At 36.4% G+C, this 26,721-nt stretch overlaps 2 protein-coding genes across 5 annotated transcripts in view; one reads left to right on the top strand and one right to left on the bottom strand.

Annotated features, from left to right (window-relative positions):
- Positions 1-1,348: 1,348 nt before the first annotated feature.
- Positions 1,349-5,690, bottom strand: ICA69 (islet cell autoantigen 1-like protein). Its single transcript, XM_074090795.1, has 4 exons — positions 5,024-5,690; positions 4,616-4,855; positions 4,253-4,492; positions 1,349-3,505 (listed from the first exon to the last, which is right to left on the bottom strand). The coding sequence occupies exons 1-4, from the start codon at positions 5,591-5,593 to the stop codon at positions 3,293-3,295; spliced, it is 1,263 nt and encodes a 420-aa protein (XP_073946896.1). The 5' UTR covers positions 5,594-5,690; the 3' UTR covers positions 1,349-3,292.
- A 194-nt stretch (positions 5,691-5,884) lies between these two features.
- Positions 5,885-26,721, top strand: part of Eip63E (cyclin dependent kinase Eip63E) — a 74,598-nt gene continuing 53,761 nt past the window's right edge. For 2 of the 4 annotated variants that reach the window (XM_074090806.1, XM_074090805.1), the window contains exon 1: positions 5,885-6,120. In XM_074090806.1, coding sequence (XP_073946907.1) covers positions 6,051-6,120 — 70 coding nt within the window. In that variant the 5' untranslated portion in view covers positions 5,885-6,050. Of the gene's footprint in view, positions 6,121-14,723; positions 15,181-20,166; positions 20,624-26,721 lie in introns of those variants that run through there. The other 2 variants (XM_074090808.1, XM_074090807.1) reach the window with 2 other exon arrangements.

Raw genomic sequence — 26,721 nt, 5'->3', positions numbered from 1 at the left:
GCAAAAATGGTTTGGGAAGTAATTTAGATCAATTTACACTAGCTGTGTTTATTCCAGAAACTACATCCGATAATCAAAATAATACGGATACCGCGTATGCAGATCAGGAATAATCAGATTGTTGATGATTCTAATAATTTATTTAAATTTACATTAGTAGAACAACAAAAAATTTCATCAAATTGTTCAAATTTCTTTATTATTAAAAGTTAAAAAAATAAATGTTTTTTCCAAAAGTTGATCTTGTCCTTAAACCTTTTCATCATCATCATCCCAGCCGTTTCTTAGGAAATACAAATATACGGTTGAAATATATGTATAAGCATTATGTTTAAAGAAAAATGTGGCGGACAGTTAAATTATACGTTTTGTGGCAAAAACTTCGGCTACTCCAGTCTGTCAACTTGAAAGTTCGACTTTAGCGACTTATTCATTTGATAGGAACTTGATTAAAAATTGATAGACCACTTATTTGGCTGATGGCACCCACATAATATACTGGCCATATACTACGCGGTGTAAAACTTCGTATGTTGCCGCCCCGCTGAAGCTATGTCATTTAATACGTGAGTGAAAGGGACCGTGTGATACGAACTTCGATTTTCGTAGTAGCCGCTCTGTTTCTATCTTAAGTATAAAAGTATCCTTCCCTAAACCAAACTACATACAATTTACTCGACCCCGCCTCCATATAATGTAAACGCGTATTTTTTGGTACAGAGCGGGTATAGCGAGAGCTATGAAGGTATACATACATATATTCTGGCGGTTTAGCTGTCTTGCTGCCTAGCTGCATTTTCAGCGCAGGTAGCGCAATAAATTTCACTGCACACTTAAAGACTTGTAACAAACATTCTCTAGCTAGAGTAAATTGTGGCATCATTTTATGAGATAAATAAACATTAATGTTTTTGGTTTTAAAAGCGAGTGATGTTTTTTTATACATGTTTAGTGAGGTTTGTATTAAAACAGTAGTTTAGGTACTTACATAGTCTGTATTTATTTCAATAAAACAGCAAAAATATTCAAGCGACTCAATAAAATTGAACATATATAAAATTAAACATATTTTCAATTATACTAAACCTCATTTCTTCATAGGAAATTAAGTACACTCAATAAAAATGTAAATAGCTTTTAACTATTTTTATGCCCTCCCTGTAGGGTAGGAAAGATTAAAAATAAATCAGTTTGTAGTAAAGCATTGAAAAGGTTAAAATGATTTTAACCCAAAACAATAGTTACTTTTACGATTCTAACGCAACATACTTTGAAACAAGAAAAACCTGGAATGTATCACATATAGCATCAGATCGAAAAATTAGATAAGATCTTTAATTTTTCTATAATATTTTATGACTAGCTAATACTTATGATATAATAAAGTAAGTACTCAATATTTGGTATATAAGAGAGCGAATTTTCACCGGTTATTGAAAAATTCATCATGTTCTGGCGGGCCACATAATTGTTTGCAGTAAGTAACTCACTTAATTACATGTGTATTGCACTTCCCACTTAAGACTTTTTTCGACAAATTGAGTTAATATGCTATCACGGATGAATTCATTCAGATATTTACTCGTAATTTTGATCAACCGCAAATAGGGTGAAGATTTTTGATACGCGAAATGACAGGAATAATTATTATTTTAAATAAACAAAGTATCATTTGAATCAAATACTATAAAATTAAGTTGATCAATGTATAATATGGTTGCTTCTAATTAAAAATAGAATATTTGAATTATTACCAAAGAATAATAAAATTATCGTTGATACGATTTCGGCATCTGACCTAACAATTAACATTATTTATATTAACTAATCAGAAATATAATTTGATTGATTATATTGTAGTAAAGATATAAAGTAATACATCAAAAGCATATACATTTTTTTTATTTGGTATTGTTTTTTTACAGACTAGATTGTCAACCGAATTTAGATCAAAACCATTCGAAAACTAAAAGGATAACAATACTTATTGTCAAGTGTTTTTAGAATAAGTACATTTTTTCTAACAAAAATCTAAAGAGAAAGCCTTTTCAAAAAAAAATAAGCCTTTGGGTGAAAACAATGTAAACATTTAAGTGAAAGTGTAATTCACGCAGCGAAATCCTTACTTATGTAAGTAAAATTACAGTACAAAAACAACATTTTCCAAAGCTTATACGACTACTGGACCAGTTTCGATAAGACTACTCATTAATGTGATGATGTGACGATATTAATGATTAAGTTCGAGATTGATAGTTATTTTTACTTAGAACGACTTAATTTAACCTTTCTAAGCGCGTATATTAGCATTAATTAAAAATCAATTTAATTCGCCTCTAAACAAAGATTTTTTTTAAATTAAATTTATACTAGATGACTAAAATAATGAAAAATATAATAATGATAACGTCGATATATATTCTAGCGGAGTTTATTGTGTATAGTCAAAGTCAAAAGTAAGTGATCACTTTTAAACCTAAGGTTCCAACTGCCATACGAAATTTGCTTAAATTGCCATGGAATAACAAAAAAGTACCTAGATAAATACTCAAAGATTTCTGATGCTGACTGTACCTCTATACAATCGACAGTAGCAGTATATAACTGCTAGTGTAAAAAATTCGATTGTAGGTTTATTAAGAAATGATCAAGTATATGTTTTACAGAGTTTTGCTGCACCTACATTTTTGTAGATTGCAAATTAATTTTTACATTATACAAGTAATTTAGTATTTAATTTGCTGTAAAATAAAAAAAAAAAACTAAACAATAAGGAACATATTCACAAAAGCTGGATAAGTATTCACATTACCACCAAATGAACATACAATTGAGGATAACATAGTTATGCGCTACCAATGTAAATACTTTTAAGCATCTCAGCAGTATTATTAGGTATATTTCAAATTAATATTAGCTATTTTTTCTAGTCAGTGCCAGCTCCTAGAAAAACATAGTATTTACTATATGCAAATACCTAAGCAATAACAAAATGTCTAAAAAAAGTAAGCTATGAATCAAGTAAGCTCTTTTTGAAAAATCAAAATAGAAAGAGCTAACACCACAATCAACTGTTACTTGAATATATTTTGAGCTGTCATAGCCAAAAAACCAAAAATATAGCTCAGCAGAACCTACAGTTCAATAATTTCAAGTTGTCATCGATTTTTTTTAATAAATTCTTTGATCAAAGTTGGCCCATGGCTCATTTTGTATTACCCTTTACATAGAGGTCCAGTTAACAGTGGCATCAAAATGAGGCTCTCCTTTGCATAATACCAGCATCTTCTATCTATGCCGCATGACTCTGGTTATTATTGGATCCCAAGAGGCTGTCTGGGTTCGCTAATGGATCCAGTTCTGCAAAGAGCTTGAACCAAGCTGCCTTGTCTTCCTTCTTCTGATTGATTTTAGATTTCAACACATTCTGACTGAGTGATTCTGGTGGTTTATTAGGACTGGCCGGGAGCAGTGTTCCATCCATTAGATTGGCTGTATTCATATCCTGGAAATAATTAGTAAAATTTTATGATTGACTGCTTAGGCTCATTTACAGTACAATTACTTGGAGTTAACACTTGACAGATGGGCGTGCCTTCAGTAAATTTTCAACTTTGAGGTCATACAAATAAAATAGTTTTTCATAATCTGTAAACATGGGTAGCGGTATACTAAAAATGGCTTTATTTGTATGACATCAAAGTTGAAAATTGACTGAAGGCACGCCCATCTGTCAAGTGTTAACTCCAAGTAATCGTACTGTAAAAATTTGCACCTCATAACGATGAAATGAAGTTTGTTATAGATGCTGAATTGCTATAACTATAAAACTTTGTCTCGATAGGAGTAATGTAAAATGGATGTTTCCTTTAGGTTATCTAAAGAGTGAGTATGCAATTATGTAGCAGTTATGTATACACAAGCTTAACCATATTGTGATTACTGACATTGTATACAAAAATTTTGGTATCTAGTTGATATGGTGCTACGCCATTGCTATATTACAAATTTTACACTACTTTACCTTGGCATAATGATCAATATTTAATCTAGAGATTTGATTTTAATTTTTTTTGTCTAACTTTAAAAGTTTTCTAATGATTTGATTGATACAGGCTTTCATTTATGGAACTCCATATCAATGAAACACAATTTTGACTTAGCAAAGTAAGGAAAAATGTAACACTTGTTTATGGTATGGGTTTTAGGAAGGCTAAAATTCAAAGATGTAAAATCAATATTAAATAACTACCTGTAGTAATTGCGAAGGCATGAACATTCCAAAGTTACTTGCTACATCTCCACAGTCCATCCTAAGCCCTGCCAAGTCCGCACTAACTCCAGCATTTTCCTCAGTTGTTTCCACCACATCTATAAGGCTAACAGATTCAGTTAGAGCTTCTATTTTGTTAGTCTCAGGTTCTTCAGTTTTTTTGATCTCCTTTTGCTCTACTGGTGTTTTGCCAGCATCATTATCATCTTTATATTCATCCTGTAAAATAATTTAGTGTTGAATGATAAATGGTGAGCAATGTGATATTGAAATCATTGATTGATTGACTATGTAATCCAGCAAATAATAGTTTAAAATACAGATAATTTATTATTCTCACACCTGGAAGAATAGCATCTGATCCTTATCTTGTGGAACAACATCCTCTGGTTTCAGATCCTCCCCTAAATTCTGTGACAATTCCTTCAGTATACAAAATTCATAGTGCGGTTTGGCATTCATTGTGTCAGCGGTTGCCAGCAATGTCTGGGACACTTTGGTAGCAAATGTTAAGAAGGAGCTCTGGTAGTTGGTAAGGACGTGAGAGAACATGTTACACCTTGCGGCTGCCAGGAGATCAATCTGAAAGTTCATATTTATTTTAAGTAAAATTTAGATAGCAGCTGTTTGAAATACAAAAGGAAAAAAAAACAAGCACTAATCAGAAGTAAAACACACCATATTGCTAAATGTAACTGAAATTTACATTTAATAAACTGCTACAAGTTATTGTACTGTTAAAATGTTCACCTTCTGAAGTACATCCAACGTCAGCTTGTCAAACACCTTTTTACTCTCCCGCACTTGCCGCTGAGCCTTCCGGAAGCTGTCAAGGCCACGGCCAGTGTCGGGGTCAAGCTGAGCGCTCGTCGACTTCATCCAGCTGAGCGCAGCGCGATACTCAATGCGGGCCTTTTCCATAGCCGACACAGTAGCTCGCATGTCACTCACCGCTCGACCTCTAAAAGTTTCCACCTCATGGTAAAGCCTCAGCAACGGCCCCCTCACCGACAAACGCTGCTGCCCTGAGTATGACACGGCTTTACCAGCCGACACCATGTGTTTACCAGCAGCGTCCGAATTTTTACCGGAATCCCGCAAAAACTTCCCCAAAGAGTTCTCCTCCTGAGCCAGCACGCATAAACGCTCCTGATACTGGTCTAAAACTCGCTGTAATTGCAAACAACTATCTGATATTGATCGAAACAACTCTAACTTAGCGTCGAGCTCGGCATCAGACGAAACAATACACTCATCTTCTTTGGTTCCCAATTTTTTCAGCACAGTCTTTTTAGTTACCCAGTACTGGTGCTGCATCATTTTGAAATAGCTTATCTAAAACAATTAATGCGTGGCAGCGGACTGAATAAATTATCAATTTAACAGAGCGAAAGCGAACTATGATAAGCGAAGTGAAGTGTTATCTGTCAGCCAAATGTCAAACAGCTGCCACAGGTTCATTACGCGATTGATTGATTGCGATTGCGACACACACAGCTCCCAAATGTTGGCATTCTGACAGAAATGAGTAGTAACCAACATAAGCATCTGTCAGCTTCATCCTTTTATAGTTCGTATTCGCCATCGTGCATGGTTCTGCTTCGGTTTTTTTATTTTGAGTCTGTGGTGCGATATTTACAACCGGAATGTGCAATGGCTGCCGCGTTTCGCGTGACGTGCGAGTGTATTGTGATATGAAAGATTGACTAATATAAAGATATGCGGTTATTTGTTAGGTGAGAATTAATAAAAGCACAAGTTCGCAGACATAACTATAATGTACTGTGCTAGTGATAAAACGATACCCGGAGTGTCATCTTCCCAATCTTCAAAGAATGTCAAAGAAGGTAAGTTAGTTCCTGTCATACCTATTTATTATTTTGTAACGGCAAAACAACGGTTACTATCTTAATTTTAATTTGTTCTGATAGTTCTTATCCTGCCGCAACGCCAAGCCTAAGTATATATTCTTACCGAGGTATATTTAATGTTTTTAAGAGCATCTTTCAAAGTTTGCTATATGTATCAACTTTTGAAATTTATAACCCCTGAAATGATTTACGTGAATATCATGAATGTATGATAACACATTATTTGTAAAACGTTGACTGTAGATTGGCGTATAAGTCAAAACTTTAAATGTATAGCGCTTTGTGCTGAGAAATCTAGAAAGCATTATTAGTTATGTCCTACTTATGTTGAAAGTAAAATTTACATACTTTCATACCAAGTTAGTGCCTAACTAGTGTGTAATTTAACAAATGTACACAATATTGTTTATATTTTTCCTGTTTACTATACAATGTTTATGAATACATGTGACTACATTTTTGATACCTGCCTCACCATATGTTTTATGAAATTGATACCTTTATGCCAGCTGCAGCAGATAGTCTAAATAATTGAAATTATCAACAAATAGTTCATTTAATAACTATCAGTATTTAAACATCTTAGTAAAATAGTTTGATTATTTTAATAAAAAGTACAAATCTAGTTCCAGTGTTGTCTTTCCCCAACCAAGACATAAATGTATAAATGCAGTATTTATTATGTTCAAAAATAAAAGAGTCCTTTGAACAAAATTTTGTATTCACAATATTTAGGGTAGTTGCTGTCCAACTTGTCCAAGTGGCATTAGTTTTTTCCACACTGTATTTTGATCAGTCACACATTCAGTTTGAGTTGGTCTTTACTATTCTAGTTTATAAATACTGAAATTCTCTACACTATTTATTTAAAAGTTTTTCTTTAAAATGCAGTTGAGGTCTTAAATATCTTTACACTTTACTACCTACCTTGTCGCTGTTACTTCATGTTTTACTATTTGTTTAAAATTGTCAGACGGCATACACTGACAAGGTAGTGAAGCATAAAGATATCTTTGACCTCAACTTACTTTGAGCTGGACAACACTACTTTCCCAAGAAATAGTTGGCAATCCTAAACAAGACAGTCAATTACTAAATTAAAATCCTGGCTTTTTAGACTGACTATGTTACTGATATCCATAACCACTTGAGTGTCCGTGGTTACAATAGTAACCAAAAAAAAATGGCATCTTAACATCCATGGATACCACTGTACCCAGTGGAGTATTGCATTGACTAGTTGGAAATAACGCCATCTAGTAAATTATATCAGCATTATTTCGATAAACTGTTGATACAGACTTGTAGCGGAGAAAGTGTTTCACCTATAATCGTAAAGGTGCTGGTGTATGGCTAACGTGACCAGACGTCCCATTTTGAACGGGACTCTTCCCTTTTTTTGATTAAGAGTCCCGGTGTCCCCAAACTAAAAATCGGGACGCGAAGTTGTTCCGTTTTCAAAAATCGCGCGAAAAATTTAGTTCTAAAGGCGATATTGATAACTAAGGTGAACATAAAAAAAACGTGCCAAGAGTTTCAATCTTACTTAAAAGCATCACCAGCTGTGTTAAAAAAAATTTGTTCCTCTGATAAATATAACTAAACATTTTGAATATATTTTTTTTATTTGGTATATAATAACAGTTAACTTTTTCTAAACAAATGACTTTAAAAAGTGTTTTAGGGTTCCGTTTTTGCCATTTTGGCACAAAAGTTTAACCATGTCTGTCTGTGTCTGTCTGTCTGTCCGTCCGCGGCTTTTTTCAGAGACTATCAATGCTAGAAAGCTGTAATGTTGCACGAAGATATATATAGACTATGCCGACAAAATGGTATAATAAAAAAATAAAATAAAATTTTTTTTAGAGTACCTCCCATAGACATAAAGTGGGGGTGATTTTTTTTCTCATCCAACCTTGTAGTGTGGGGTATCGTTGGATAGGACATTTAAAACTATTAGGGGGTTGCTAAACAATTTTTCGATTAACGATTTTTCGATTCAGTATGTTGTTTGCAAAATATTCAACTTTAAAGCGCAAATATTAATTAAAATCGAGCGCTTAAATCTAAACCGGTGGGTGGAAAAATTTGAAAAAATTCAGGATGGTAGTAAGTATATCAAACTTGCAAGAAAAATCTATAACGGTTAAGTTTCCTTGAGAATTATTAGTAGTTTAAGAATAAGGTATAAAATATACCTAAGCAGACTAAGGTATAAAATATACCTAAACTTGGAATATTCCGTACAAAATACGAAATCCTTAGAAAAATATTACTTAATAAAACATACGTAAAAGCTAGTAAAAAATATTGCAGCAAACATGACTGTAAAATATCTAACAGAAAAAAAAACTGTTTAAAAGATATGATTATGTTGATCAGCTATTCAAACCAATCTCTTATAATTAATGTCAACTTGAAGCCGCAAATAAAAAATCAAGTAAAAATGTAATTATTATTCCAATTAGACAAAAACATGGTAACAATAATGGTAGAAAATTGCTGAGAAAATGAAACCGTTGTGATGATGACATTATAAGTAATTTTTCCTCTTTCTGTTAGGGATTTACAGAATGAAAATATAATTAAAGTGGTTAATATTATTTACTTATCAGTGGCCGTTGCTTGCAACTTTGTCTCTGAATAATTTGCCTACGTCATTTATTGCAGGAACTATTATAGTTTTGAAGTTGGAAAATGTTCCATATTTTAATCCAAGTAATGACCTATGTATGTATGTTTTAGATCTGTACCCTAAAACTGCAATGTATGTGGCCGGCGACAAAACTGCGTCTTTAGGATTACTACCCTGCCCTGGCGCATTGACCGAGTACGAGGGGTCAACACTGTCCTTGTCTGTGCCAGTACTAGTAAGATAACTCGGCAGTTTAGACAGGGTGAGATGTGGCGAGAACCACAACTGTTGACTGCCCAGATTCATATTAAATTCTCAACGCTGCTAGTCGCTCATTTTATTGTTACTCAACTTAGTCATTGGCGGAGTTTCCTCCTAGGTTAAACCTAATATAAACAAGTACAAATCCCCCCCACATAATACCAAGCATTGTTCGTCAAGTGAAACTTCAACTAGAGCGGCATTATTGATCCAATGATAATGTACTGAAAGGACTGACTCGAAGACTCCGTCACCTCAGGTCAAGGTTACCTTGGATTCGCAACTCGCGTGTACACATATCTTATGCTTCGATTCATTCAATGTCGATTTGCATGAACCGCGAACGGTACGAGCTATCGGCATGCTTTTATGCGAACCGACGAGTGATGGCGATGGCGCCTCGCCTATCGCAAACAAACGTCTCTGCAGCCTCGCATCGCGACACGCACTATTTGCTGATTTAAACGCCTAATATCAGTAAAATTTCGATTCGTACACCTGTACATCTGTGTCATGCATGTCAAAATGGATCTCTGAAACTTTTCGCGAACGCCCGTGTGATTCTTAGAGCTTTTGCACACCGAGTTATTTAAACACACGGTTAACGCGTGGAAAGATAAAACGCGCTGTCAACGCGCGTTTTTCTTCCAGCAGCACAACTCGCGTGTGAATCGCTTTTTTATTGATACAAACGCGCGTCGATGGCGCGTTTAAAAAACGCGCTGTGCAAAGACCCTTATTAGAGCATCATCCCAGGGTCCCCCAGACTACCTACCAGACTACCTATTTTCTGGTAGCTAAAATTGTATGGGATAATGTAGTGTTAGTATTTATGTGCTTTCTATGGCCCGAGGCCGACGGAATATTTCTTTTGACGCATCATGTCAGATATGCAGAATGCCAGATTCTCAAAACTCAAATTTTCAGATTCTCAAAATGCCAGATTCTCTAAACGCCAGTTTCTCAAAATGTCCAATTCTCAAAATGTCGTATCTCTATATGCGTTCCTGAACTTCCTGAGAAATCTTTACAAACAAATAGACAGACGGACAACGTTATGATCCTATAAGGGTTCTCTTTAGGGTTCCGTACGCAAAGGGTAATAAAAACGGGAACCTATTTATTACTAAGACTCCACTGTCCGTCTGTCTCAAAAAGAAACTGTTTAAAAGATATGATTATGTTGATCATCTATTCAAACCAATCTCTTATAATTAATGTCGACTTGTAGCCGCAAATAAAAAAACATTAAACCGTTGTTGTGATGATGACATAGTATTGTAGGTAATTTTTCCTCGTTTTGTTAGGGGTTTACAGAATGAAAATATAATTAAAGTGGTTAATAATATTATTTACTTATCAGCGGCCGTTGCTTGCAACTTTGTCTCTGAATAATTTGCTCGTACCCAAATAGTAAAAACGGGAACCTATTACTAAGACTCCACTGTCCGTCTGTCACCAAGCTGTATCTCATGAACCGTGATACCTAGACAGTTAAAAAATTATATTAAATGATATTGTAAGATTGTAACGGATAACTCACGTCTTAAACCGAGTTAAGTCCGGGGTGAGTCGCGCGAGCAGAGCGGTGGCGCGTAGTTTGCGTGTTGCGGCAGCCGCCGAGTCGCGTGCTCCTGAGAAGAAGGGCTACGAAATAGGCCGAAACATGTCGAGCTAAACTCGGTTTAAGACATGAGTTATCCGTTACAATATCATTTAATATGAGTGAGTCTCACGGTAGTTTCATGTTTAAAAATTGTCATTTTCATTGCCGCTATAACAATAAGTACTAAAAATAAAATAAAGTTATAAAATTAAAGGGAGTCGTCAAATTTTACTTGCAAGATTTGGTTTCAGAGACAACCGTGGTTACGGATAGACACCGGGACAGGTGAAACTTAAAAAATAGTTATAAATAGTGTTATGTTGTATAGATAATGGTACGGAACCCTTCGTGTGCGAGCCCGACTCGCACTTGGTCGATTTTTTCCTTTTGAGGTACGGAATCCTTAAAGAAATTGCGTGGGAAATAAAGGTCTCATGACTACTGGCTGATACAGGATTTATTTAAATATGTACCAGCTTTTGCCCGCGGCTACAGCTACCACTGATTTTTTTTATGGCAGATAAATGTGATTCCGTCTCTGTTTATTCGGATAAAACCAACAGAGACGGCATCACATCACAGATATGGGACGCATACAATTTTATCAACGAGTGGAGAAACAGGGCCTTAAAGTCTCGGACATTCCATCGGCGGTAAACTTTGACGATCTCGACATATATTCAGCATATCTGTAATATCTTGCTTGACACAGTAATAATTTAAATTTGAAGTTTACTATGGAGTGAATAATAGTAATAGAAGTGTTAATTAAAAAACGTTACGTTTCTACGCAACGCGCCTAGCGTGCACATTTAACTTTCAAACTTCTTTCAAATCACATAATAATATGACAGTTTCAATATTTAGGTAGTGAAATTTTTAAAACGTGTCAAAAATATTTTTAAATATTTATGTTACTGAGCTCAGACACATCAATCTAAGAACGAAATTGAATTGTAATTTTAATATTTTGTTGAGTAGGTAATAAAATTAAAAAATAAGACCGGCAAAAAAAAATGTTTTTATGATTTTAGTAACCTATTTATTTATAGAATTAATTTATAAAAATATCGACAATAGTAACACAGGTAACTTTATTCCTATAGATAGAACCTTAGTATACTACCTTGGGCTCGGTAATGTGGGTCACCGTGTCAATTAAGCTTCTGCACTTGAAGCGAGAATCCTCCATGATTTATGATTTATGAGGTATAAATGCGATTACAAGTTAGAAGGGGGGTTGGGGGCTTTTATAAAACCATGAGCTTCAGTTTAGTTAGGTTTAATCGTCTGTACTGATAAAGAAAGTTCTGGGTCGACTGTAGTCACCTGCATTAAATAATATCTGCCACAGTGGAGCGTGCAAAAATATCTGACACGTCCTACCGACCCTAGAAATAGAGATGTATCAGATATTTAAGCCGTGGTGGCCTAGTGGTTTGATCTATGGCCCATAGATAGCTCCGCTGTGGCACATAGTACCTACTACCTACTACTCTAGTCCCATTTGGAAATAACATTTCCAGGTTCGTGGGCTGAACGTAATGCGCGCTCAAATGTCAGAGGTCGATTTGTGTAACGATAACAGTTGGAAAGCCGCGGCTGGCAGACAGCTATATTCGTGGATAGTCATAGATATAGGTAGGTTGCGAAGTTGGTGTTACTGCGGGTATCTCTGAATTGAAATTATTGCGCACGCTGCCCGTATCAGGTTTTCTATCTGCTTCGTAGTTGAGCATCGACTCCAGTGATTTCACTATAGTATAGTGGCTATGCCAATTACCAAAAGTTTGTAGCGAGAATGTAGAGTATTTAGGTATAACATTACGAAAAGTTAGGAACGACAGTGAGACTGATTGAATACCTGTGTATATCAAAAGCGGTAGAGTTTCGTTATGAAGATCGAATTTTAGTGGTAAACAAGATTTATTGTTCCATATGTTTATCATCTCTAGGGTATATACATGTCACTGCTGGGACAACCCTCTTAAAATAAAAGTGCTTTGGCTGTAGTATCCATACGGGGTCAGTGAGGAGTGGTAAATTTGTCACGCAGTAGTGACCGGGGAAGTTGGTGGAGGAATGAAGAAGGCAGGAGTAGGCAGACCAGTAATATTTATTTAGGATAATAATAAAAAGGGCACGTTTCCGTGCCCTGTTGTTTATTTTATACAAATCAATAATACTGAAGTCGAAGAAACTTCACTAACGCACTGCACAACTATTTCAAACTGTAGAAGGAAATAAACCTTCATTCGTGTAGTAAAATATGAGCTAGTTAAGGAGCTTAAGGAAATTTGTAGGATCTATCAAGACGGGTATCTGTTCAGCTCGGAGGCTCTGAATAGAATGGCTACTTGACGTAAATCGAACAGGTGTGGAATTTAGAAAAGGAAATTTAAATTTAAATGTTATTTTTTAGAATGTGTGCTAAATCAGACAGTACAAAGAGTTAGGAAGAAACGAGTTGTAACCTTGTAACACACCTCGTTACAAATTCATAGGCAAGGGGCCTGGCCACATCACCGCCGAGTGCGGCACGTTGCCGCTCCGATGATGTGGTCAGATCCTAATTTCGCTCCTATAAATTTCAAAAACTTAAAATGTGCAAAGTTGCAAACCCAAGCTCGAACTTCTTATCTTACCCAGGATCCTCTCGTGTCTGGTAATTTGCGAAACAAAACTGATCATATGCGTATCTGGTAATTTGCGAAACAAAATCTGGTCATACGCGTATCTGGTCATCTGCGTATCTGGTAATTTGCAAAATGTACATCTGTTCACCCGCGTATGAGGTAATTTGCGTTTCTGGTACAACGCGTCTGAAGGCTCTAATCTTAGAGTTGAGAGGCCTTAGGTCGGTTAGGTAAACTAAGCTGCTACGGCTACGTCCATTCCATTTACATCTTGCTATAAAATTCTGTATGGTTTATTTTATGTATGTGCATCATAAACTCTTAACTGATACCAAACGAAGTAATAGGTTAACCCATCTGCTGTGCCGTATATTTTGTTACGTGTTTAAAATTTGTCGCGCTATAAATGCGGATGCACTTTCTAGTATCAGATAAATGTGAATTTACTGTCTAATTATGCCGATATTTACGGCCTGCCCTAAAGTGGGCTATAAAATTGCATATCGAGGAAGCAGTTCAACAGTGTATTTTATCTGGGTTTACAGTTTCCGTGTTCTAAAGTTCCTAATTAGATTACTGCTTAGAAATCTTATTACGTGTATAATCTGTCAAGTACGTTAAGGCGGTAACGGGACATGGGAAGCGAAAATGTTTTTAAATATATGCATTTTTTGACGATTAATTACAAAGTATTTAATGGTAAAATTTTTGGTATTTACGAATATCTAGTGTTAGCAGAGCCCTGCTTCTAAGTAAAATGTACACGGTGTGGGATGATTTTAAACTTTTTACTAACATGGACAGACACGAAAAAATAAGTTCAGACCTTTCTTATTGCCATCGTGCCCTACTGAGATACGACAAAAAAAAATTAGTTTTCACAATTTGAACCGAAAATCAATCAAGTAAAGTTCAAATTATTATTTTTTATGTCCTCACTGCCCGCTAATTTGTATGGAAACATCGTTTTTTAATGACTGTATCTTTTGATATGACTTAGAAATTTGATTCTTTTACAGTTACTAGTAGTAGCAGGCCTAGTATTTATATTAAATTCAGCTTGATACGTCCACGCGTTCCTATGAAAAAACGAGTTGACAGAGTGACGATAGGGCGGACAGACAGACAACAAAGTGATCCTGTAAGGGTTCCGTGTTGGCCAACTTCAGGAGACCCTAAAGATTATTCAAAAGGTTTTATTTAATCACTAAAAAATATTTGTTTAAGGCCCGTAATAAGTCAACCGCCATGATTTTCCCCGCCCGCCCAGACGTAGCGACAATTATCTACAATTTCCCTTGCATTCTATGCCGTAACGAATGTATTGATGCGTCAAGCATAGGTGTATTCACGAGAGGCCGGGGTGCTCTGGGCACCGCGTCTGCTGACACAGTTCCGGGCGCCGGCGCGGCAGCGGCGCCGGACTGCACCCCAGCCAGACGACACGCGGCCGCCCTCCCGAGCGCTCCCGCCCGCCCCACGCGCCTACTCCGAGAACCGAACGATCGTGTTCCAAATTCCACAATCTCGATACCAAACATTAACACCTAGCCATTGTTCCTAAGCGACAATAGCGATGTGCGTAAGCTCGCTTCCGACATTCGGTTGTTGTTGATGTGGAAATAAACATTTACGATCACAGTTGTGACGCGCGTCGACGAAAGTTTGACAATTTCGGGGATAGTGAGACATTTCGAACAAACTTGGACGATACGGGTGTAAATAAAACAGTGAGTTTGGACGCTATTGTGTAGCTATCTAAATAGCTATATTTTAAAGAAGGACAACAAAAGCCGTCAAGCTGTATTCCTTCGACAGCTTCAAGGTGTATGAGTATGATGACGAGAGGACGTGCAACGGTCATGATGATGATAGTGGCTTCGGCACCTCCAAGAGAAGTGAGTCTAATTGTTTAATTTCTTATTTTCATAGTCAGTAGGCAAATCGCTAAATTGTTAAACCGTTGGATTGATGCGAAATCGAAAGTTGCATTTGTTTAATTACAGGAAATATGTATGATAAGCTTCGTTTTCATCTTGAGCAAAAAAAACTACTTACATTTTATTCAGCAATGTTTCGTTAACAAGTTTCAGGCAAGCAAATGCAGTAAACAAGTGCCTTTAAGATCTTCTACAAAACAACATGTCGCATGCACCGTATTGTTTGTTCACCTGAAAAGGCTTTGTAAGAAACGTCGTGCGCTTGTTTCTAGAAGTTGCTTCATGAAAATTTAATGAAACCAGTACGATGAAACATTGAATAGTCGACAATCGATAAGTGACCATCGGTCGTGCTGCTTCGTTGAAACAGGACTGTTTCGATTTCCATGCAGCCAAGGTTAAAATATACTTGCCTCTATGAAGTCAAGTACGTAATTACTCATTTAGTTGTTCAGCTGTTCAATTAGCTTTATTTAGTTATACCTGTCAAAATTTGTCAATTTTCCATTATTGTTTCAAATAGCTACGTTAAGTTTTACATGCAAGCACATTTTTTGCAAAATTACACTGTTAATGATGCTGTTAAAGTGAGATTCCGGACCAGAAGAATTGTTTTTCCAACAAGTAATTTACTAACATATAATTTAACCCTTGCTTGGGGTGTCGAGCGACCGGCTCCCGGCGTCGCATTTTGTAAGAAAGAGCAAGCCAGATATAGTTATAACGGTTTATATTTATTAATTAAAATACGACACCTAGCAGAGACCGGGAGCCGCCACATTTAACGGAGTTTTTTTTTCAAAATGGCTGCGGCACATGACATAAATTTTAAATATATTCCCGACACCCGAAGGGTTAAGTTATTATTGTATTGACATAAGTTCGTAACCGATAATGTGCTAGAGACGGCTACGTTCAGAACACCAATTTCATACATAGCATAGTGCCAGCACAGTGCATCAGTAGATAGGGTAGGTAGATCTAGGTACTTTAACTTCGACGAGGATCTCCGAAACTAACTCTACTTGAATTAAACTATGTACATATTTCTTATTTACCCACGATATAGTGTGTGGCACTGGCATGGCAAGTCTAGTGGTTTCACACGTGTATGGCTATGGCCATTTTCAGAATTCATATGCGACATTTCATTTGAAGTTTATCACGAATTTTACGATTAAGGAAAACATCGTGAAGTTTCCAATCCGCCTCGGCCTGCGTGGAAACTTCAGCTCAAGACTGCACATTATGAGAGGTCTTGTGCCCAACAGTGGGACAAGGCAGAGATGACAATGTATTAATTTGTAATGCAGCAGGCTGTTAGGCGTCATCAGTCATCAGTAACTATCTTTTGTACAGTCAACTACAAAGAGACGTACCATGTTAATCTTACAAAATAATGTAAGTTTTCGCATGCCATAATTAATTACCCTTGGTCAGTGACATTTCTAGTAACAACAAAACCTTACATTACCATCGAATCGTTCAAAATGCAAAAATTATGTATCCCGCAACGCTTCCTCCGAATCTACACTAACAAGCCTCTTTTATTATCTACCGATATATAATAACAAATATTTAAGTAAACGTTCTATGCCCAAAAGAAATGTAACCAACACACTAAGAAATATTATTTATCCAATTACCTGAGGCAGATGTAAGTATGCAATGACTGTTTTCGTGAAACGTCAGTTTTTTTTTAAGTTTAGCGACATTTATTTTATTAACTACCGTGAGCATCAATTCAATTCAAATACAGTGAAACCTGGGTAACTGGGACACTAAGGGGCAAATTTGTCTCTCTTATACAGGGTGGAAAGTTGAGATTGGGCACCAATACTGGGTTAAGACATTAACTTTAGTTAAAATGTTCAGTTTTTAGTTGTCTACATACTGTTTAATTTTCTTTAAGCATAAAGGATTCATATTCGTAAAAAAACAACATGCGAAAGTTTCACTTTGCAAATTAGTACCCTACGAACTGTATGGTAAAATTTTTCTTTGACTTGTGGGTGTTCCAGTACTCTAACCTTAGTTGGTCTCAAAGAGTTTTAATCCTTGATAGAAATGGGACCGACAGGCATTAAAAAAAAAGTCAAAAAAAATCTGTCGATTTTCTCGCTGACTGTACATTTTATCAAAAATATGTGAATGTCGATTGTCATCACTCAAAAAGTAGTAAAGGTCTCCTAAGAGCATTTTCGCGTAGCAGCAAGGGATCTAGTAGCTGCCCTTGCTGTCCCATCTGAACTTTCCACCCTGTAGAGATATTCCACTTACCCAGTGTCTCAGATATCCATCATTTACGGAGGGTTCCATTGATAGAGGTGTGAATAGTGGTTATTTCAGTTATAGAGGTGCAATTATTAAATAAAATAATATATGTAGTACTAATATTATAAATGCGAAAATTTGTGAGTATGTGTGTGTGTATAGTTTGTTTACTCCTTCACGCTAAATTTGCTGGACGGATTTAACTAGAATTAGCGAAAGCTGATGATTGGAATAATACATAGGCTACTTATTATCACAATATTCTCACGAGACCTCGATAAAATATTCGAAATTTCAACTGGTAGGTTCAGAACCATGAAATTTAGCACAGTTTTTTTTTGCGACTTTCATCTACAATAATTTTTAGGAATTCTCATGGGAATTAAGTAAAATCCCGGAAGTTCAATTCATCTGCTGGATCTAATGGTTTACGCTGCGCATGCGTAGCCGCGGGCAAACACTGGTATAACTATAATGAAGAAGAAATTGAGTGTTTGAACTTCGAATCGGCCTGCTTGGATTCAGGGGGGCTACTACGAAATTCGAAAATAATTATGGCATGCGAAAAGTAACATCATTTTGTAAGATTAACATGGTTATATCTCTTTGTAGTTGACTGTACAACAGAGTGAAGTGATGTTATTTCCTCTTAATCTGCGGTAATTATAATTAATGATCCTTTAGGTAATTTTTAATGCTTTAATTACCGTTTCACATTTAGCTTGCTTCACCTGATTCCTTATCTTTAAATGATTCATCAGATTTGATAACTATGGACGCCTTGATTGTCCTTTATCGTGAACTCATCGTTATTTTTGTTCGACGTATTTCACATCCGGTCATAGTATTAGGAAATGATTATTTTGATAAGGTATATTATTGACATCATACCATATATCATCATCTAATCTAGGCTTATACACAGTTCGCGGTACGATAGTTCCTTCCATGAACTATTTTGTCATTTCTGTTTGTTTGTATTTATTAAGTCCGTTCTACTGCAATCCTAACATGTGTTTACAATATAGTTAAATTGAGTGTGCGACAAGGTAACGTTTAAACTTATCCAATACATTCGACCTCTAAGGTTTAAAAGTGTAAAATACAGTCTAATCCGAAATCTTCATCTACCGTAGTCTCGTAGGATCCCTATTTACTTTCATGTCATCATCAGAAGAAAAGAATGAAGCTTTGATTAATGAGTACCCCAGCCATTTTCAATTTACTCAATCTGTCATTGTCTCCTTTGGTGCTCTCTCTTTCGTTATCAAGTAGAATCTGATGAAGTTTCTTACACTGAAGCAGATAACTTCTTAATTAGCAATATTTATAGGTAATGTAATGAATATCTCCATCTTGCTAAATATTTTTCCCCCTTTTCTTTCTTATACGAGAACAGCGTTGGAATAACCAGTGTATTAACTTAATCTTTTACGCGCTTTTGTTTTAAGCTGTGAACGCATACCTACCATGCTTTACCAGGGCTTTGTATTTCATTTCCGCGTAATAGAAGTGCAATGCGGTCAGGTATGACGTTTGACCTCGTGCAAGCTAAGATATCGCTGAATAATAGCCGTCATTGGTTCGTAAATCGTAGGTAAGAGACACAAAGCAATATCATCGGTACTAAACACAAAGAAGCCGGGGCAGGAAATGTTTTTGGACGCTTTTCCTGTTATATCCATGTATGAGGTTCTTAGATGTCTATAAGTAATGTAACGGTTCTTTAGGGTAAAGAGTACAGGTTGAAAATATTTATGGACCCTGAAGGGGAACTGCTTTAAAACCTTTAGTTACTTATCTCATTTTACTTAAAGGAAACATTTTTTTTTATTTTTAAAAAGAAACTAAACTGCGTTCAAATATTTTCTAATGTTCACCCAAGAATGGAACCAGCTAAAAAATCTAAAAATAAGCACTCGCTATTTTACTATACTAATCTATAGGATTATTGTTCAGGATAAAAAAAATATTGGAAGAAAATTCAAATTAATTTTAGATAATCTTTAAATGCAGTTTTGTGTATTTTTAGCAATGAAAGAATGTTTCCTTTGTATGAAATGAGGGAACTAAAGGATTTCAGGTATTTTGTCCTTTACTTCCCGTATCTTTTTCCAACCTGTAGGTATATTATGTAATGTATGATTTTGATTATAGGTGCTGCTGAAACCTTTACTTATTTTATTGCTTAATCAATTAAGTTTATCGCTATGATATTTACTATCGTCATTTGTAACATCTATTCTCCTAGAATTAACTTGACACGTTTTCTCATTAAAAATCTATTATGTTTGCTTGCACTATTCAATTCATTGAAATAAGCATTTAATTTAATTGGTTTTGATTTCAAAATGCCACTCACCTTTTCATTGGCTGATTAATAAACTATAATAATGCTTCCTCTAAGCAGTTTTATGAGCTATAATAAAGACCTGATAAATGTTAATGCAACTCAGTAAAATAATTTTTTTTTTCAGCAGTACTCATATCCTTTGTCTCTTGAACTACAGACGAGTCAAACCAGTCCTTACCTATTGTATATACATTACCATAAAGACCCTTAGCTGCAGCAGCAACCAGTCTAACAAGTAATCGCAAGCGCAGCAAAATAAGCTAGTGCACCGTCATCGAGAGATAAGAGTAGGTGAACGGGCGTGGGCCAGTCTGTCTGCCTGCCGCGCAGTCAGTAGGCCCCCGCGGCTTGACAAAGCACGACGCACGCGCACCTCGTGAATCATCTTATATAAAAACTAGGCCGATCTCGTGCGATACTTCACACAACTCGGATCGAGTCTAATTGAAAAAGTGAACAGTGATTCTGTAATAAAATAATAACCGTTTCTTTATCATTATCACCCGTCCGCTCGCGTCATCGTCATGATTGCTGAAATCTGAAGTGCAAAAAACTTAATTTACCTTCCGGATTTATCTATGTGGGCTACGTGATAAGTGTCAAGTGTGTAACGGTATTGTTTCGGCTTTTGTTGTATTGGAGTGATCGCCTTCCCATCCGGGCAGGTATTCGGTTCTCGGAAGCTATCGGTTTGAGATTGTTTTTTGTGAATGAGTCAGTTAACAGGCGTCGGGATTGTTAACTGCGTCAACGTGTTGCCGACCATTTCCGAAGGTAATTTGTCTAATACTTTCGTCGTTAGTATTTACATTGCATTTATCACTAACGATTTGTTTGAATACAACGCTTTGTTTATTATGAATTGTGATTAAGCTGGTGTCGCTGCCTCTCGGTTATTGACATATCAGAGTTACAACTGGAACAACTATCAAAACATTAAATACATTAAGCTTTTCATGTTCATTGTTTAGAGTTCGAAGCGTATAGCTGTTTAAAAACAAACGTCGTGCTGTATTTTCAAACAACGCGGTGCAATCGCTCTATAATAGACAGTTGCTGCAGTAGTCAAGGGATGAAAGTGCACTTATAGGGATTCAATTAGATAGTAGCTTATCTCGTTACATGTATTGTATTGTATAACAAACCGTTGCCCTGTTATTTTGATTTAAATTATGCTGTAAGTGTAAATATTGATACCTATTATTGTTTTAACTTTCACAGACAATATTTCATATTTCATTTAGTTCCTTGAAAGTTTCATTAAATGTTTTTGTTTTTAGAGAAACGTCTTAACTTAACTATTGCCTCTTAAATTTAATTGTACGCAATGGAAATCGTTTTCACTAAACTTAACGATTTTCTTATTCGCGTACACTATACATATTTGTACGTTCATTTAGATTGTTTCTCCACGATCGAAATGTTATTTATTGCACATAATAAAGATTAATTCATTTCTCCGAGAAATTTGTCTCGAACGGCTGATAACTCTTACTCAATTGTGCTCGTGAAAGTTTACTTTCTTTTTTTGCAAACAACGCTAATTTATTACTGTCTGCAGAGAACGTGCGTAGTCTTTAAAAATTCGCTCCTGCATTTGCATACGGCGAAAACGAAGTTCCGAGCCCGAAATTAAATTAACGTTTAGACTTGGTTTACCTGCGTTTTGTGTTAAACCAGTTTGTATTTGACTTACAAGGTAGATTCAATTCATTATATTTAAGTATGTATTTGGAGAACATACAGAAATAAGTGTACAGAAGATAATACAAGTATTCTTAGTACCTATAACTAAAATTAACATGCACTTACTGCCTAAACAGGTTTGAGATTTTGCGATAGGCCAGACATTGATGGCTACTCTACACAAAAGCACTGAATCGGAGACCCTTAAAAGCTCGAGACCTTGACGGCATCCGCAGTTCTGATGGCATTCGAGGCAGACACAGGTGCGGCCGGCGCCACGGGGTCGACAACCTGCGAACGTGAACGATTAATTCCTACATGTTTTAATTCAGGGGTATTACGTATCAGAAATGTCTGGAGCCAAATACGACGGTTCGTCTTGTAACTTATAAAACTTTCACGGAATATTTCTTATTCCAGATATACTATAACAGTGCAAACGCAGGCGATTGACAGCCTTGCATAGATGCACTACCTTTTTTGTTTTAATCGATTTCTCCGATCGCTTGAACTTGAACCTGTTTCTGCACCGATTGTTTTCTCATTTACATATAATGTGGGTGCGCCATTAACTACACCGTATGTGGCAATAAAATGCGTGCCAGCAGGCAGTTTGCTCGCATTATTCCGGTCCGACTCTAATACATTCCATACCGTTTCCAGCAGCTATTACATTTCTAAGTAAATGCATCCACAACGGCTTACAGCTAGTTTTTATCGTCTTTTTCATTTAATCGATACAGAGTAACGTAATCTAATCTAGTACCTATTCCAACTAGTTCAATGTATACTTTCCAGGCAGTGGTTAATAATGATTCTACTTATACCTATTTCATTTTATACAGATCAAATTATTCAGCAGCCATTATATGCAAATATTCTAACTACACCTTAATATACGCATATATTTGAATATCGAACCGTCTTCTGCCTTATTATGTTCGTTAACGACTGATGCATATGCCGTGGGACATCCTGAACTCCGTTTCGGAACGTTATTATTGTAATGCAGTTCTTATTAAAAACGTCGTTTTCAGTGATAATAGATCAAAGCCAGTTGGGTGCGCTACGCACCTACCTCTACAATAATTCGAAACCTTGGGTAGACTTCGTGTCGTATCATTTGCTTCTAATGGCTGAATGACGCATCTACGTACACTCCAACATGCGTTTGCTAGGAAGTCATTAGGAGCAATTACTGTGTAATTTCGCGAAGGCAAAAACATGCAGGCTCAAGTTATTAGCGTCGCAGTTATCTCCTTGGTGCAGTTAGCTTTATTTCCGCAGTCAGTGACACCAGTCCCTTATCGAAGTATCTATGACGTAGATTTTGACAAATTGCAGAACTTGAATTCGCCCAAAATGCATTAGAACGTGTAACAATTACACAACTATTAGAAGTTTCTAAATTCATACCGTTATATTCGGTCGGTTGAAACCGCAAGGTCTTAATACGTGGCGTGGCTTACGTAAGTCGGCGGGAGAGGCAAGTTGGAAGCTAGGTTTAATCCTATAATGCTGAATCCGGAGGGAGAAGGGAACGGTTGGCTGGCCGCGCAGCCACGCCAACTTGATACGCCTCAGCGGCCGCGCCAGCACGGCGTCTCCACTCATATCTAACTAAATAACAATGTATTTTATTAAATCATGCCACCTGCATTCGTATATTAACCACTACTGCCTTACTCACGAAAATAATTTGCTTTAATGCACGTTGCATCGCGAGACGTGGCTCTACTGCAAACAAGGTCCACGGAACGTGATTTGTTTCCAACATTTATCATAATTATCTCTTCGTTTAGCTGCCCGGTTAATTATGCATTGTTTAATAACTTTTTCCCGACTGCAGCATTTTTTTAAATTCCTCCTTTGAGGCATCATGATCGTTAGACTTTATAATTGGAACTTATTGCATTTAGTGCTTTACTTAACTACTTTTTTACAGTCATGATAAGTATAAATAGATAAGGCCTTATGAAAATGAATGTTATTTCTCCCCGCTGTAAATAATTGTGTCTATAGTTAATTTCTCTCGCGTGGTATGTAATTACTAATCTTGAATAACGGCCTCTGAATATGCGCGTTGTTTCGCTTTCTTGCGTTTCGCGGCGTGTCCGTAATTCACGCGTTGTAGTGCTTTTTATTTATATTAATTGCACGACTTCAGTTAACATCTTGAACTGCGCTCGCGTTGTTCCACGTGAGACTTGGAAATAATTTTAACCGAAACATTTGGCCGTCTCTCTAGGCGTCCCACAGCATTCTTGTATATGTTATCTACGTATTAAACTGTATCTACAGTCACCAGCACCAATATCTGACACAACAAAGCGTGCATAAATATACAACTATATTTCTAGGGCCGGTAGGACGAGTCAGATATTCTTGTACGCTCTGCTGTGGTAGATATTGATGCAGTTGACTGTACTATAGAACCATTTGATTCTTGACCGAAAGTAGTACGTTCTCACAGTAAATTTCATAATGAATTCCCTCATCATGTAATGCGATTGAATTGCAGTCATTCCGATACTGATAACAGCCCGCATCTGCTCGTATGTCACATGACGGTCATCTAATATAATAGTTCGCACAGCTGCGATGTTTTTAGGCGTGACCGCTGTTCTTGGTCGATCTGCAGAAGGAACACACGACACACGACCGCGTCGGAACTCTGCATGCCAGCGGTATATTGTCGTTTGACTCGGTGCTTCAACATCATAAATCGAAACAAGTTTGCTGAGACATTTATCTTGAGATAAGCCCCGACGAAAATTGTGATAAATTATGGCACGGAAATGTTCACGCGTGAGCTCCATTTCTTTTAACGACGTGTCAACTTTAAACCAACATAGTTTTTGTTTTTAAAATGTTTTTTTAATTGTTTGAATGTCATTAATATTCTAAGAGGAAAGTATTCAAATTCTGAAAATGGTTTTATTGTAACTCAATCCGAAATATTATATTCCCGATCATTTCAGTGTGCCCCTCGTATATCACTATCGAGCGACGGAAATTTTACTTGATGAGCCGAATTCGATTCCCGTTCCCAGTTTATCATTTCTGCTTTATAGCGTTACGTACCTTAAAACGGAACTCTTATAGAATCACTAGTTTGTCTGTCACAGGCAATTTGCTCCGAAGCTACTGAACCAATTGTACTGAGATTTGTGATGGAAACTGACTACTGAACCGATTCTGACCGAAATAAAATTGTAAATGCACAATTTTAACTTCATTTTGAACTGTATCATCATCGATCGCTGTGACACATATGCATGGAACTTGGAGTTTATTGATTAGTTAGATAAGCAATCGATAAACTACAATAATGCCTATTGCTGTAGATACTCCGAAAGCTCAACAAGTCCTGAAAAGGCGCATTATGAACTACAATCGGTACCATAGAACGGTTGACACTGCGTCTAAATCCGCATTAACATTACAATTGTGTGCATTGTGAGAGGGTTACAAGTTCGAGGCCACGTGCACGCCAACGGCCGCCTTTGTGCCATTGCTTTGGTAGTCTGACTTGACTTAACCCAGTTTATGTTCTCTTGACGCATACTTGAGAAAAAGCGACACTGACACAAACAAAGAAAACTGGCTATTGCTCTACATTCGAACAAACAAACGGATTCATGTATTAGGATGGGACCTTTTAAATAATCAATTTCACTGTTACTTCCTTGACAAAAAAAAATGGGATCTCAATATGACATTAGTAGCACAAAGGTTCCACTCTGGTACATGGTTCAATTTTCGACTGTGCGAGGTGTTAGAATATCTGAAAATGTTTGAACTGCCCTCTAACTAAAACTTCCCATAAGGGTATATGATAGATAAACCATAAAATTAAAAATGTATCGTATCTCGACCAGTTGTGCGTTACAAGTGTGATTTTTTGCATATTTCTGGGTTTTAAAAGTGAGTCAATCGAATTTGTGCCACTCATTTGGTTCTCGCGAAAGCATTGTGTGTCGCGAACCGTTCGTCACCTTGCCCCCGATGCATGGGTTTCCTCGTTAAGAAAACAAACACCAGTTGTTTCCGTTCTGAACATAAGTAATATCTAAACAAACAATTTGATTTGCTGGCATTTTGTAGCTAAAATTACTTCACAGACCTGTTTTTCCTCTGAGTCATCATCGTCAATTACGAAGATACTTTCCTTTTTAATTGCAAAAAACATGAATACTTTGCTAATCAGATTTCCTGCGCGTAAAATCATAAATTAGCTTTTACAACGTTAATTAGCGTGGTAACAGATATCATAAATAAATATTGTTGAAGTAACGTGATTCCATTGTTAACGAATCTTGATAAAAATAAGACTAAAGTATTACATTATTACAACTAAATAGTCAGTCATCAGATTCTTATCAAACTGCAACAAAGTTTCAGAACTGTTTTAAACCTATGAAACATAAACTTGTTATGACGAACTTTCGTTATGAATCTCGCGCATACCACATTAATCACCAGATTGATGACTGCACAATAATTAATTTCCGGTTCTTAATATTTACGATGGCTCATGCGAAATGTGAAAATTACTCAATTAACGTCATCACAGATACTATGAGTTCACCATCAATACTATTAGAGTAACACTATTATGTTCTGTTGCGTGAATCATTAATTTGATCTGATTCCACTAAGACTCACGTAATTCTTCCGTAGATATACAATTTAGCGAATACGTTTAGCGAGTTCGCAAAATGGTGATTTGCAATCAATCATGAGGTATTTTTGGTTCAATCTACTCCTGTTCTGTGATGCATATTTTATTGTTAACCGTTGATATTTCCCTTTCCACAGCACAATCTAATGAAATGAGGCATTGAGTGGATAGTAGGAACGCATTCTTGGCTTCTGTTCAAACGTTTCGAGTAACTTCTTGCATCAACAGATTGGCGCTAGTTCTTTCACATTAATTTACTCATAGCTGACTTATTATAAGAAAAATTACACTATCCGAAAAAGCTCTATACTACTTCTTATTTATATTTTCATGTAAAATATGCATTAGGTGCACTAACTAGTTCAGTGCAATGTATTTCATTCGTGCGCAGTAGGTGGAAAGGCACGCGGCGGCGGCGCGGGCGCAAGGTCGACGAACGACATTCGCACGTTTGACGAGACTGTAATCCGCTTGCTGCAACCCCCTCCTAAGCCGCAGACGT

This window comes from Choristoneura fumiferana, chromosome 8, assembly GCF_025370935.1.
Source record: "Choristoneura fumiferana chromosome 8, NRCan_CFum_1, whole genome shotgun sequence".
Taxonomy (NCBI): Eukaryota; Metazoa; Arthropoda; class Insecta; order Lepidoptera; family Tortricidae; genus Choristoneura; species Choristoneura fumiferana.
The sequence above is the reverse complement of the archived record's forward strand: the minus strand, read 5'-3'. Positions and strand labels throughout refer to the sequence as shown.

Bases quoted from the DNA above. Each gene is read 5' to 3' on its own strand.
- ICA69 (XM_074090795.1), bottom strand. From the start codon at position 5,593: ATGATGCAGCACCAGTACTGGGTAACTAAAAAGACTGTGCTGAAAAAA. The intron at 4,856-5,023 runs GTGAACATTTTA...ATGAACTTTCAG, and splicing joins CGTTGGATGTACTTCAGAAG to ATTGATCTCCTGGCAGCCGC. The intron at 3,506-4,252 runs GTAGTTATTTAA...AATTATTTCCAG, and splicing joins TGCCTTCGCAATTACTACAG to GATATGAATACAGCCAATCT.